The 15,474-nt window shown below is 43.7% G+C and overlaps 1 protein-coding gene across 1 annotated transcript in view; it reads right to left on the bottom strand.

Moving 5' to 3' along the window:
• Window positions 1–15,474, bottom strand: part of LOC141110023 (complement C3-like) — a gene marked incomplete in the record, with an annotated part of 333,270 nt that overhangs the window by 127,703 nt on the left and 190,093 nt on the right. The window contains 1 exon segment of the mRNA XM_073601271.1: window positions 3,630–3,684. Within this exon segment, the coding sequence (XP_073457372.1) occupies window positions 3,630–3,684 (55 nt within the window).

Genomic DNA, 15,474 nt, shown 5'->3' with positions numbered 1-15,474 from the left:
AAGCTTCAAAATAAGAACAATATATAGTTTATGCCCCTGATTAGCATATAACCTTATTAAAAGTGGGGATTATACATTGTGTTCAATTAAATTTGTTCTAAATATTGAGCATGGAAGCTGGTCATTGATGGATCAAAATTCAGCAGGCACCAGCAGAATTCCGATTCATCTATGGCTGTTCCTGTTTGTGAAAAGTCAATCTAATTATTATTATTATATTATACAGGATTTATACAGCGCTAACAGTTTGCGTAGCACTTTACAAAATGAAGGCAGGCATTACAGTTACAATACAATTTGGTACAGGAGGAATTGGAGGGCTCTGCTCGTTAGAGCTTACATTCTAATGCCCCGTACACACGGTCGGATTTTCTGATGGAAAATGTCCGATCGGAGCGTGTTGTCGGAAATTCCGACCGTGTGTGGGCTCCATCGGACATTTTCCATCGGATTTTCCGACACACAAAGTTTAAGAGCAGGATATAAAATTTTCCGACAACAAAATCCGTTGTCGGAAATTCCGATCGTGTGTACACAAATCCGACGGACAAAGTGCCACGCATGCTCAGAATAAATAAAGAGATGAAAGCTATTGGCCACTGCCCCGTTTATAGTCCCAACGTACGTGTTTTACGTCACCACGTTTAGAACGATCGGATTTTCCGACAACTTTGTGTGACCGTGTGTATGCAAGACAAGTTTGAGCCAACATCCGTCGGAAAAAATCCTAGGATTTTGTTGTCGGAATGTCCGAACAAAGTCCGACCGTGTGTACGGGGCATAAGAGGGATGGTCAAGTGATACAAAAGATAATAACTGTGGGGGATAAGCCGATGGAGAAAGTAAAAACAAAGTGTATTAGTTAGAAGCAGGATAGGTTTCTTTGAAGTGAAGGGTTTTCAGTGATCAGCTAAAGATAGAGGTGAGAGGTGACAAGGAAGCCAGAGAACAGGAGGTCCTGGGAGGACCGAAGAGAGCAGTTTGGTTGATATTTTGAGACCAGATTAGTGATGTAGCTTGGGGCGAATTGCTGATGTTGTTGAAGTTGTTGTTAGTACTTTGAATTTTATTTGTTGGGTGACCGGAAGCCAGTGGAGGGATTGGCAGAGAGGGGTACTAGACACTGAACAGTTGGTAAGGTGGATGAGTCTGTCAGCAGCATTTATGATGGACTGAAGGGGGATAACCTATGTAAAGGTAGTCCAAAGAGGAGGGAGTTGAAGTAGTCGAGGCGAGAGATAACCAAGGAGTGAATTAGCTTAGTGGTGTCCATGGTTAAAAGGGGGGGTATCCTTAAAATGTTGTGGAGGTTGAGGTGGCATGATTTGGACAGGGATTGGATGTGGGCCTAAAACGACACATCAGAGTCCAGGGTTACCCCAAGCACCCTGGCATGTGAGGACGGACTGATAGTTGTGGCATCGATCTTGACAGAGACGTCAGGGGAAGGGGTACGTGGGGAAGGAAATATTATGAGCTCGGTTTTGGATAGATATAGAACGACGAATGGACGGGCTTGTTAAAACTTTTGTGTTGGATGATCAGTGTACTCAGACAGCGAAGGAGTCCCGCTGTCAATATACAATAGAGCAATGGTGAGGATTCCTCTTTCCACCTTGCTTTTGTGGATGGGGGAATCTGTTTTTTTCCATCAGCCCACTGGCTAATGGAAAACAAATGATGAATGTAGGACCAGTATTACTGGTTGGTAGTGATGTCTACAGTGCTTTATCAGGATTCAGATTTTAAACATAGTCCCATGGCACACCCCTCTGGAATTCATCCTAGTGTGGCTACTGCAACACTAATTCCTGGCACTTTCAACAATAACATCCATACACAATATGTAACCAATACACCATGAGCAATGCATCAAGTTTTATTTTATTGCAATAGAAAATTACACAAATAGGTGTGTTTTGGCGCCATGCAGGATATCTGACGTGCCTGACATTGATGAAGGAATTCTATATTGTTCCACACTCTTAGCCCGGGTTCACACCTATGCGAATTAGATGCAGCTTACACCGCATCTAATTCGCGGGACATTTTAAAATACAATCATATGAATGCATCTGGTTCACATATGTGCGTTGCATTCGCACTGCGCATTGCACAAAAAACGTGTGAGTTTTCTGGGCATTGCGGTGCGAATTACGAGCCCCTTATCTTCTATCGGAACGTATCTGCTTCGCAGATGCATTGCATTCTGAACATGGATTTTCTACTTCTCCTCACTACACCTCCCCCTCTCCCCCCCTCTCCCCCCCTCTCCCTCCCCCTCTCCCTCCCCCTCTCCCTGCTCACTGATCCTGAGCTAAAACGCAGTGATTACTTTGAACAGGAGATTTTTATCTCCCCAGTGAAACCTGAGCTTCAATTCGCACCGCACATGTGTGAAACTGGGCTTAAAGTTTAGAGTATGTAAAAGAATATTAACCTACGTACTCACCCCTATGCTGCAGCTTCAATATGATGCTGCAGCTGTCCCATGTTGGCTCTGAGACCGAGAACTGAATGATCACATGATCTCTGACTGCTCAGTTCTTGGTCAGCTGACTGCTTTTCATGTGTTTCCACTTCGTTTGGGAGCGCAGATAGATCCAGCTTTCAGCAGCATGCTGAGAGGCAGAGCCAACTGTCAATCAGGCAGCTGAATGGATCCAGACAATATTGTCTGGATCCTTCCAGAGCCTGGAGTGGCTGTGCAAGTCAGCTGAGAGTGAGCAATAGCTGAATGTGGGCCACAGTAGAGCAAAGGTAAGCATTACCACTGTTGCCCTTTTTATGACAAATAAAACCGTGCAGTTATTTATACTACACTTGTAGGCAGGTGCAGTCTTTTTATTTCTCCACTGTAGGTGGCGTCCAATTGCAGCAGCATTGCAGTTGGAGGGGAAGTGCTCTATGGTTTACTGGGCCACTGGCAAAGCTGATTGGATGCTGCTGCCGCATGTGACTCAGGCAGCCAACTTGGGTCAGGCAGAGCCTGTTTCAGGTCCTGGCTCCCACGTTTGGTGCGCATTTCATGTGTGAGCAGTGTAGGGACAGGTCACCTGTCTGACAGGGACAGTGATTAGCGGCAGGGAGAGGTTCCAGACAAGTAGGGAAAGGATAGAGACACGCTATCCTTCTTGGACGCCTCCCCATTTGGGTATGGACAGGCCAGGTTGCATTCCGCCCGTCAAGACAGACGCTGTTAGCATACCCGAGACCTGCTCTGCTACATATTGCAATCTGTCAGTGTTTCTGGTTGGGTGCCTTCCCGCCGGGCTTGTTGTGAATTGCTGAACTTTTACATTTATACAAGTTTGGTTGTCTGCAACCTGAGTGTTTACTGCTGCCATACCATGCTACACCTCCCCGCACACATATCTGTAGTCCATATTTCTATACAACATACAGTTTGATAATATCCTTAGACCCCATACACACTATACAGCTTTTGTTGTCGCATTTCCTTTAGATTTACCAAAAACATGTAGTGAAAGGGCCTGCCTGATTGCATGCAAATTGAAACGCTTAAGGTTTGACCTCATATCATGTTTTTGGTAAATCTGAAGGAAAAAATCTACAGAAAATTGTATAGTGTGTATCAAGCTTTAGGCATGTCACTGGAATGAACCAACCTTTAGGATTTATTACTTGACTAAAAGTTTTCTTCCTCTCAAGTTTTCCTTCCGGCTAAACCACAAAAGACAGAGCATGTGAAAAAGAAGAACAAAATCAGGGATTTTATCCAAAGGAATAATCATAATTGTTTAACCAATACATACATTTCATTTTTTTTGCTTTTTTTATTTTTCAAAACTATACATAGAACCTGTATTTTTGCCTATTTTCTGACCCTGAAATATTTAAAGTCACTCATGCCATGTATAATAATAATTCCAGCCAATCGAGAAAAGAAGGATGGTGTAATTTTATTTGGCAAACTTTCTCCACACAGACATTGCAGATCCGACTTCTGAAAGTGAAATAGATATTAACAAAAATGTAAGCTAGGGATTGCAGTGATATGAGAGAAGGAGTAAGGAGTAATAAAGAGTTAGGCCCGCTTCACACTGATGCGACATGCGCTCCAGTGTTAGCACAAGTACTGTACAGTGTACAGTGTGAGCACAAGCACTCTGAGAGCACAAGTCACCGTCACCTCCTTCTCCTCCTCCTCCTCCTCCGTGTAACACTGAAACAGTGACAGATTCCCGCAATAGGAAGGACAGGATGGCGACAGGTAAGACTCGATTTACCTCCTCTACCCGAGCCGCCACTGCTGCTGCTGTCGCTGCCTTTCAGTCTCTCCAACCCTTTCATCTAGATAGGGACAGCATGCTTTCTGCTGATAAACCTGATAAGCCTGACAAGCCTGAAGAGGCTGTAAAAGCAGTTAGGGCAGTTAAGATAGATGGAGCAGATGTATTTATTACTGACAATGTGAAGTTGGCTACTCCTCCAGCCACGGCTGTATCTCTGCCCTCTATAAAAATAGGGGATGCTTTGGCTGCAGCACAGCAGTGTACGTCTGGGGTACCCTCAGGCTCTGAAATTTCTGCTTTAATTTCTGCTTTTCGTGCAGACTTTAAAAATTGGGCAATAAATATGGAATTGTCTATTCATACTGAGTTGAATGCACTTAGACAACAAGTGACAGTGTCTGAAACTGCAGTATCTGCAATTGCTCATACACAAGAAGATCATGCTGCATGCATTTCTGCGCTGGAATCTGCATCTTTTGCAAACCTTTTTCGCCTCCGTCAACACCAACTCTGTATTGAAGACAGCGAAAATCGCAGTCGCAGAAATAACATTCGCTTAAAAGGGATCTCTGAGGATATCTTAGGTGTTAACTTAAAACCAGAAGTGACTAATATCCTTAATCAGGTTCCGGGCAGGGATTCTGCTTCTAATATTGAATTATATAGAGTACATCGAGTTGGGAAGGGGAAGTGATCGGGCTAGTCGCCCTAGGGATGTACTATGTTGAGTGCATTATTATACATTAAAGGAAGAAATTATGCGTAAGGCTTGGAGTCATGTCCCTGTTGATTTTGAAAATTTTACTATCCACCTCTTCCCAGATCTTTCTCGGAATACCCTATATATGCGAAGGATGGTCCGTCCCTTACTAGACCTGATTCGTCAAGCAGGTGCTACTTATACTTGGGGTCACCCTTTTAGTATTCAAGTGACACATGGATCTGAGATGTTTGTCCTTTCTGATCTGGAGCAACTCCCAGCGTTGTTTGATTTTCTTGATCAAAAACATATTTTTATTCCAGATTGGCTTGACCCCTCTGAGGAGCATCGCCAGCCAGGAAGATTAGTCGTCACCACTTTTCAACAACGTGGAAGTACTAGATCTCGACCTGGTCTGTAAGATGCTGATAAAGGGTTCAGTTTGTCAGAATTTTTGGAAACCTGAATAAAGACTTTTTTAAAGGCCCCCCCCCCCCCCCTTTTTGTTTTCCTTCTTTTTTTTTATTCCATGTCATTATGATTTACTTTGAGATTATTATGGGGTTTTGATAGTCATTTATTTTTAGGGGGAGGATGAAATTAAGAGAGGAAAAATTGAATAATTTATCTCTATTAAATTTGATGGCATGTACATTCCTCATTTTTTTCATATGTCTCCCTCCTCCATTCCCCCTTTTTTTTCTTCTTTCTGGGCTTAATTAGGAAATAGTTTTTTTAGTATGTACCTTAACCTGCCCGGTCAAAGGGGGCGATGGTCAATATATATTGCACACTATATAGCTGTTTTAAAGAACTTAAGAATTAATTGGGTATATTTTTTTGAATAATGTTGCTATGTCTGCTATGTTGCAGGGAACACATCTTGTGGTTTCTGTTGATTTTTTCCCCCCTACATAGGACAGGCATGGTTAGTGCCTATTGTGTGGTGCTCTGCATCTTGCAGGCACATTAGGGTCTCCCTGTGACATTCTCTACCCCCCACCCCCTTTTTTTTCTCTGGCGTTTCCTTTTTTGGAGGATTTTGTTTTCCTTTTTTTAATCTCCACCATGGTCTATACAATGGTGACACAAACACTCTTGAATATATGCTCATACAATGCTAAAAGTTTAAATATTGCCTCCAAGAGAGGGCAAATCTTGTACTAAATGCACATATATAAAGTCAATTTGCTTTTGCTACAAGAAACTAATTTTCAGACTGATTCTCTTCCCTCCTGCTCCAACAGATATTTTAACCGGTGGTTCTATAGTACTAATCCTGTCCAGAAGGCTAAAGGAGTTTCTATTGCTTTCCACAAAACCTTGCCTATTGATTTAATCGACTATATTGCAGATGCCCAGGGACGGTACATCTTTATCAAGTTTTCCCTTTGGGGTACTACATTTACAGTGGCAAATATATACCTGCCAAACACCAACCAAAGTCAAGCTTTTTCATGGGCCCCTTGCACATGGGGTTGTCTAGGAGTAGTGTGCCCCTCCCAGCCTTTTAGTTCAAATGGACCCACAGTTGGATATTGCTTCATCAAGAACCTGAGTTCCATTATCTAGGTTAAAGATGTTGAAGCGTATTTTATATGACCACCATTTACTAGAGGTCTGGAGGATATTGCACCTTAAATAAAGAGATTACACTTATTTTTCTTCGGTCCATCAATCCTATAGTTGAATTGACTATTTTTTTTTGTGAAACATAATTGTCTAGACTGGTCACCAATATGTGATATTGGTACTATGGTTTGGTCAGACCATGCACCTCTTTTTTTGATACTTAAAATCCCTTCGGTCCCACTTAGAGAACGGACGTGGCGTCTGAATGACGCATTACTGGTAAATTCAGAATGTTCTACTTATATCACGGAAACTATTTCAAATTACCTGGCTGACCATGCCTTAATCTCTACCGCACTTCCCATTCAATGGGAGGCCTTGAAAGCAGTATTGAGAGGGACTTTTATTCAACTAGGTGCCCGATTGAAAAAGAAGCGATTAGAAGCAAAAGCTTAGAACCTTAGAAATTGAACATAAGTGCTCAAATATGACCGAAACACCATTGGAGGTTGCCTCCACTCTGACGTGTTTGCACAACTTATATGAATCTTCGGCCCATTCATATGCGGGAAAACTAGCACTATATCAGTACAAATTCAGTGATACATGTGGGAAGTCGCTAGCTCGTTCCTTAAATCCACAACAGACTCCTACTTTTATTTCACAGCTTCAGGGACCAAACGGATAAATGATATCTTCACCCTCCCTAATTACGTAAACATTTAGTGATTTCTATCAGTCTCTCTACAATATATCCCCGCACCAATGTCTAAGCTCATCTGCCACTAAAGAGGATAACCTGCATCTTATATCGCAGATACTCCATTACCTACTTTGGATCAAGATACGGTAGAAAAACTAGAAACTCCAGTTACTGAAGAAGAGGTGGACAAGGCTATTGCCAACCCTCTGGCGGGTAAAAGTCCAGGCCCTGATGGCTTTACGCCTAAATTTAATAAGCATTTTGCACCTCTTCTTACTCCTTTTTTGACTCAGGCATTCAATTCCATAGCGAATGGGTCTACTTTTCCTACACAAACGATGGAAGCACATATTTCACTCATCCTGAAATCAGGAAAAGATCTTTCTCTATGTGCAAACTACAGACCCATATCTTTAATTTGTGTCAACGTAAAAAATGTTGCTAAGATCTTAGCTAGTCGTCTACAACCATTATTGCCCCAACTAATACATCTGGACCAAATTGGATTTGTCAGTGGTCAAGAGGCTAGCGATAACATGCTTAAAGCCCTCCTGCTGATGGATTATGCGCGTATTTAAGATATTCCTTTATGTTTACTAACGGTTGATGCTGAAAAGTGTTTGACCGAGTTAGTTGGGAGTTCTTGCGATCCTCTCTCCAACAGATTGGCATAGGTCCCTATATTATAGCGCGGATTATGGCCTTATATCTGCCACCATGAGCTAGAATCAGGGTGAATGGATCTTTGTCTCCTGCTTTCCCTATTTTCAACGGAACACGTCAGGGACGTCCCTTGTCACCCCTGTTGTATGTTATTACGATGGAACATCTGGCAAATGCACTGCGACAAAACCCAAATATCACAGGCATTCAGGTAGGCCCTCTACATACAAAATTGGCTCTTTTTGCAGATGATTTGCTTCTATTTGTAACAAAACCCCTTACTTCTTTTCCTTCTATACTTTTAGAATTTCAGAGATTTGGTGAAGTCAGTAATTTTAAAGTCAACTATAGTAAATCAGAACTTCTCAATATATCTTTATCACAAACAAATATGAAGCGAATATCAAAGAACTTTTCTTTTAAGACCTGCCCAGTGTCGGTTCGATATCTAGGGATTAGTATACCAGCTTCCACATCACAATTATACTCCTTAAATTTTCTCCCGATGCTTCACAAAATTCAAATGGCTTTGACATCTTATGCATTTAAGAGACTTTCATGGTTCAGTAGAATTAACACCCTTAAGATGGATATATTTCCTCGCCTTCTATATTTGTTTAAACAATTCCAATCCACCTCCCGGCCTCGTACTTCCGTAAAATTCACTGGCTATTTTCCAAGTTTATATGGAACTCAGCACGGCCTAGAATTAGCTTTGGGACATTATCCCTTCTGAAAAATCGAGGTGGGGTAGGGGTGCCAGATGTCTCTATCTATCATAAAGCAACCATATTAACACGTGTTATTGATTGGTTTCCCCACTCCCCATCTAAGCTATGGGTACAATTGGAAGGTCACATAAATCCTTTAGATCTCTGTGCCCTTCCGTGGACTTCACCTATTCTACAAAAGGGCCTCTCAATTCTAGCAGATCTTACTAGGCAAACACTACACATATAGGATCGCATGATACCCTTCTATAGATTATCAAAACAATTGAGCCCTATGACCCCCTTCTTTGGAACACCAGATTTATTACCAGCCTTTCATTCAACTGTGTTTGGCCCCAGGAACACAGAAGAATTGTTCAGGTCCTTCAGTCGGATCCATTATTAACGGTAGCCTCTTCATCTACGATGCTTTCTTATAATCCCACGCAGTGGTTACAGAGGCATAAAGCTTTGTCTTATATATGATCTATTCCATCAAAACAAGACCTTTATGCCAAACCAACTGCCTTTGAATTGTTGTTGTTGCAAGAGGAGCCATTATCACATTTGGTCTCTGCACTATATTCTATTCTTTTGATAACAATACATCCAGATCTCCCCCCATATACACAGAAATGGGAAAAAGACCTCCAACAGACTTTATCTTCATCGGATTGGCAAAAAAGCTTTATTGTGACTCATAAAATGTCAATTGCTAGGAAAACTCAAGAAAAGGGATATAAATTGGTGACTAGATGGTATAGGTGCCCCTCTACCCTCCACCAATTTAACCAGGATATATCTGATATCTGTTGGCGTTGCCATGATTCACAGGGAAATATGATCCACATCTGTGGGACTGTCCCACGGTCAGTGGCGTTGCTGTGGGGGTGCGGCCCGCACTGGGTGACACTCGCCAGAGGGGTCACACCGGGGCCGGCGCTGCTACACAGTGCACTATAATGCTTGAAGCTAGAAGTTGGAGCAGGGCACCCAGCTGTGCGGGGGAGGCTGCTTGTATCACTCTCCAGTCAGGCTAAGCTGTCACTCGAGATCTCCAATATCTCTCGAGGTAGCCGGAGTTGGTGGGCGGAGCTGGGTTGTGGCTGTCTTATCCACTCCTCCCACAGACTCCTTCACTCTGGCTGATCCTGCAGCTGAAGAAGGAGAAAGAGGTGAGGACACAGCAGCCCCGCCCAGGTGTGTCTTCATCTACAGGCATGCTGTAAGTTGCTGTGTAAGCTGCCCTATAGCCCCCCAAACTGCCACTATACCACCCCAAACTGCCCTATACCACCCCAAACTGCCAATATACCACCACAAACTGCCCTATACCACCCCAAACTGCCAATATACCACCCCAAACTGCCAATATACCACCCCAAACTGCCCTCATACACCCCCAAACTGCCCTATACCACCCCCAAACTGCCTTATACCACCCCCAAACTGCCTTATACCACCCCAAACTGCCAATATACCACCCCAAACTACCCTAAACCACCCCAAATCACCCCCAAACTGCCAATATACCATTAAAACTGCCCTATACCATCCCAAAATGCCAATATACCACCCCCAAACTGCCCTGTACCACCCCAAAATGCCAATATACCACCCAAACCTGTCATATACCGCTCCAGCCTGCCCTATACCACCCCAAACTGCCAATATACCACCCCAAATTACCCTATATCACCCAAACTGCCGTATACAATCCTAACCTGTCCTATATCACCGCAACCTCCCCTATACCACCCCAACCTACCATTATACCACCCTAGCCTGCCACTTTACCACCCCAGCCTGCCACTATAACACCCTATACTACCCTACCCTACCACTATACCACCCTATACTATCATTTACAAGGGCCAGTTTGGGGTGCACCCCGTGACCATGCGCTGCCTGCAGGGCGCTGGGCAGCCTAGACAGGAGAGGAGGGGACACCATGTTTTACCGCACCAGGTGACACCGACCCTAGTGACGCCACTGCCCATGGTGAGAATGTTTTGGAAACATATCTTTGATTTACATGGTAAACTAGTGGATACAACTATCCACGCATCACGCAGAGTGGCTCTCTTAACTATGATTCCAGGATCTTTAAAGACAGCGAAGGAGGATGTGCTTAGACACTTTCTCGCTGCAGCTAGAGTAGTCATTCCGCGGCATTGGAAATCAATGACGGTACCCTCCCTGGGGGAATAGACAATTGAATTGGACTATATTAGAGATCTAGAAGGTCTGTTGGCGCAGGAAATGGGAAGAGAAGAACAGTTTTCTCATATGTGGTCCATTTGGTCTAAGTTTCGACATTCATCTGAGTTTCTAAATTGGGTTAAGGGAAATTCTACCACTGTTTAGCTATGTTGGAGTGAGTATAATTGTTTTCGTTTTCATAAATTTGTTCCCCCCCCTTTTTTTTTTCTTGGAATGTTGGATTGTTTTTTACTATAATCACAACATCCAATCTGTTTTATAAGCTAATATGGAGCACCTTTTTTACTTTAGATAGGAAAGATAGGGGATTAAAGGAAGGTATACATTGTACCCTGAAAGTATATGTAGATGTTTCCATATATATACATGTTTTGTATAGGGTAAATTCTTGTAATATTCATATATAAACTAATAAAATAATATTGAAACAAAAAGATTCCTGCACTACTTTTGGTGCGACTTCGGCACGACTTGCATTGACTTCTGCAAGTCATGCCGAAGTCGCGCTGGGATGTCGACTTTGAAGTCGCGACAGTTTGAACCGGGCCTCAGAAATTATAGCAAGAGGAATGGCATGAGTCACTTTAAATCATGTAGAGCCAAGGGTTAAAAGGGTAGTAAAGTCAAAAGGTTTTTTATCTTAAAGCGGAGTTCCACCTATATAAAAGTCAGCAGCTACAAAAAGTGATAATCGGACACTTACCTGTCCTACAATGTGGGCACACGAAGCCCTGCTCCTCTCCCCCTCCTCTCCGCGGCGCCGGCATTCTGACTGTGGGCCCCCGGCTGTGGCTTCACAGCCAGGCACACACTGCGCATGCGCGAGCCGGGCTGCGCGCTGTGATTGGCCGGGCAATCTTCTGGGACCTGTGACGTGTCCCAGAAGATTGCCCGGAGGGAGAGGTGAACTTCCTTCCGGTGCCACAGAGCCCCGGGAGGAAGTGGGAGCTGGATGCCTCTAAAAAGAGGGTATCCATTTCCCCCCCAAAAAAATGACATGCCAAATGTGGCATGTCAGGGGGTCACCTTCACTGAAAGTGGAAGTTCCATTTTTGGGTGGAACTCCACTTTAATGCATTCTATGCATTAGGCAAAAAAGCCTTCTGTGTGCAGCAGCCCCCCTCAGCCCCCTAATACTTACCTGAGCCCCATCTCTATTTAGCGATGTCCACAAGTGTCTCAGCCATCTGAGACTCTCCCTCCTGATTGGCTGAGACACAGCAGCAGTGCCATTGGCTCCCGCTGCTGTCAAAGTCAGCTGGCCATTCAGGAGAAAGAGGGGGCGGGGCCAGGCTGCAGCTCTGTGTCTGAATGAACACAGGAAGCTGTGGCTTGGCTCAGGTGTCCCCATAGCAAGCTGCTTGCTGTGGGGCCCCTCGACAGGAGGGAGGGGCCAGGAGCACAGAAGAAGGACCCGAGAAGAGGAGGATCCGGGATGCTCTGTGCAAATCCATTGCAACAGGGCAGGTAAGTATAACATGTTTGTTATTTTTATAGAAAAAATAAAGCCTTTTTTCAATCACTTTAACTATATTATAGTGCTTTGCGCAAAAAAGGTGGTTTCCAGCTGGCCAGACTATTTACAGCTGACCAACCCTTGCTCTCTTTGTTTACACCCTTTGGCTCTGAGTCTTTTAACTAAAGGTAGTGTCTGGACCATTGTTCAGATATGAAAAGACAGGAACTATGTCAGCCTTAAGCCCTGTACACACGATCAGAATACTATACAAAAAAATACCGCTTTCGAAGCGATCGTACGGTAATCTGAATGTTAGTACACAGCTTTCGTCTGAAATTTTCCGAAGGGACAAACACGAAAATTTTTCTCGTACGATACCAGATCATGCGATTTTTGTTTAATCAGTACAGTTTTTTGGTCCGAAAATACAATACAAATACATTGGTGATAAAAATAAAAACAAATGCGCAAACCACAGTAATCAAAGAAGTAAATATACAGTATGTGGTCAGCCACCAACATTCAGGGTGTCTCCACATATTAATTAAAAAATAAAATATAAAAAAAGTGGCGCTACGGCACACACCGATGTATGTCGGCAGAATGGCACGGCTGGGCAAATGGGTGTACCTGTACGTCCCTTTGGATTTGCCACCGTGCCATTGCGTGCGCGGCGGCACGTGCCGGCCGGGTGCTCCGTGAGTCGGGTCGCGGGTCCCGCGGACTCGATCGCCGCGGGGATACCCACAATCGTCTCACGGAGAGGAAGAACGGGGAGATGTGAATGTAAACAAGCATCTCCCCGTTCTGCCTAGTGACAGTGTCACTGATCATAACTCCCTGTGATCGGGAGCGGTGATCAGTAATGTGTCACAGCTAGCCCATCCCCCCTACAGTTAGAACACATCCCTAGGACACATTTAACCCCTACAGCGCCACCTAGTGTTAACCTCTTCACTGCCAGTCACATTTACACAGTAATCAATGTGATTTTAATCGCACTGATCGCTGTATAAATGTGAATGGTCCCAAAATCACGCCAAAATTGTCCGACGTGTCCGCCATAATTTCGCAGTTACAATAAAAATCGCTGATCGCCGCCATTACTAGTAAAAAAAAAAAAATAATAATAAAAATGCCATAAAACTATCCCCTATTTTGTAAACGCTATAACTTTTGCGCAAACCAATCAATAAATGCTTATTGCGATTTTTTTTACCAAAAATATATAGAAGTATACATTTCGGCCTAAACTGAGGAAAATTTTTTTTTTTATATATTTTTGGGGGATATTTATTATAGCAAAAAGCAAAAAATAATGCGTTTTTTTCAAAATTGTTGCTCTTTTTTTGTTTATAGCGCAAAAAATAAAAACCGCAGGGGTGATCAAATACCACCAAAAGAAAGCTCTATTTGTGGGGAAAAAAGACGTCAATTTTGTTTGGGAGCCACGTCGCATGACCGCGCAATTGTCAGTTAAAGCAACGCAGTGTCGAATCGCAAAAAGTGCTCCGATCTTTGGCCAGCGAAATGGTTCGGGGCTTAAGTGGTTAAAGTGTAGAATGTAGTGCTACACAAAGGGTAACCACAGGGTAAGCCTCTAAACAATAAATCCAAATTTAGAGTGCTATGAAAAGTCATAAAACATCCTCTAATAACACACATGGATAAATAATACAGTTGATGAATAAAAAACAGTGTCTATAAGTGCTGTCACACAAAACAGCAGTCCATAAAAATTGAATAAAACATTAGGAAATGCCAAGGGTCAGTTCCAAACATTAAAGTGCATGTACACAGATGATTTATAATATCAACGTGCAAAAAAAAAAATCCACGTGCAAATAGGCGTCCAAAGTTAGTGTGGTTACACTTGCTTCCACCATCCAGAATTCACCAGGAGTATGCCCTAGCAGCTCACCTTAATCAAAGACCACAAGGGTCTGACAGAACTTTTGGTATATACATATCCTTGACGGCAGATCACATTCCACTCTCCTCTCCTCTCCTCTCCTCAGAGCATAAAGCCAGGGATGAGATAAGTGGGGGAGTAACTATGATGGTAAGCATTAATAACTCTCCCACTGTGCCATAATAATCCTCCTCCACTCCTACATTCAATAGGGGCCATATAAGACAAAGGAAATCCCCATAGTGCAGTAATCCGTAAAAGCAATATTTATTAACCCGAAAGACAGCTACATCACGGGCCTAAATTGCCGGGAGGGCATCCAATCAACGTCCTTTCGTGCATGAGCTGCCTGCACGCCCCCTGTGGGGCGCACGCGGCTCGTTCTGTGATCAGCGAATTAAGAGACATGGCTGTTTACAGATCGGAGTAAAGGGCCGATCCCGGTCCCTTACCACGTGATCAGTTGTCAGGCAAAGACAGCTGATCACGTGATGTAAACAGAGTCGGTAATCGGCTTTTTTTTCTCCTCAGGCTGAGAGCGTGAGGAGAGAAAAAAAAGTCCATTACCGTCTGGAGTAAACAGGACATCGGTCCTCCACACTCCAGACCACGAAGTGCCCACTAGTGCCACCTACCAGTGCATATCAACACTGCTAAACATTGCCCACCAGTGCCACCTACCAGTGCCACCTTTCAGTGCCCATCAGTGCCTCATCATCAGTGCCACCTATCAGTGCTGCCTATCAGTGTCACCTACCAGTGCCCATCAGTGCCACCTATCAGTGCCCATCAGTACCACCTATCAGTGCCGCCTATCAGTGCCCAGTGCCACCTATCAGTGCAGCCTCATCAGTGCCCACCAGTGCCACCTCATCAGTGCCCATCAGTACCGCCTTATTAGTGCTGTCTATCAGTGCCCATCAGTGCAGCCTCATCAGCGCACATCAATGAAGGAGAAAAATTACATGTTTGCAAAATTTTATAACTATGTTTTGTTTGTTTAGCAAAAAATAAAAACCCCAGTAGTGATTAAATACCACCAAAATAAAGCTCTATTGGTGTGCCAAAAATGATAAAAATCTCATATGGGTACAGTGTAGCATGACTGCACAATTGTCATTCAGCGCTGCAAGCTGAAAATTGGCCTGGGCAGGAAGGGGGTTTAAGTGCCCAGTAAGCAAGTGGTTAACACAGTAGTAACTTACATATGCAGTACAAAGCAATCAGCACTAATACGAACGGAACCTCCGTTCCAGGTAACGTCACTTCCGGTTGC

This window comes from Aquarana catesbeiana, linkage group LG01 (genome assembly GCF_042186555.1).
Source record: "Aquarana catesbeiana isolate 2022-GZ linkage group LG01, ASM4218655v1, whole genome shotgun sequence".
Taxonomy (NCBI): Eukaryota; Metazoa; Chordata; class Amphibia; order Anura; family Ranidae; genus Aquarana; species Aquarana catesbeiana.
This window is presented reverse-complemented; position numbering and strand designations above follow the sequence as displayed.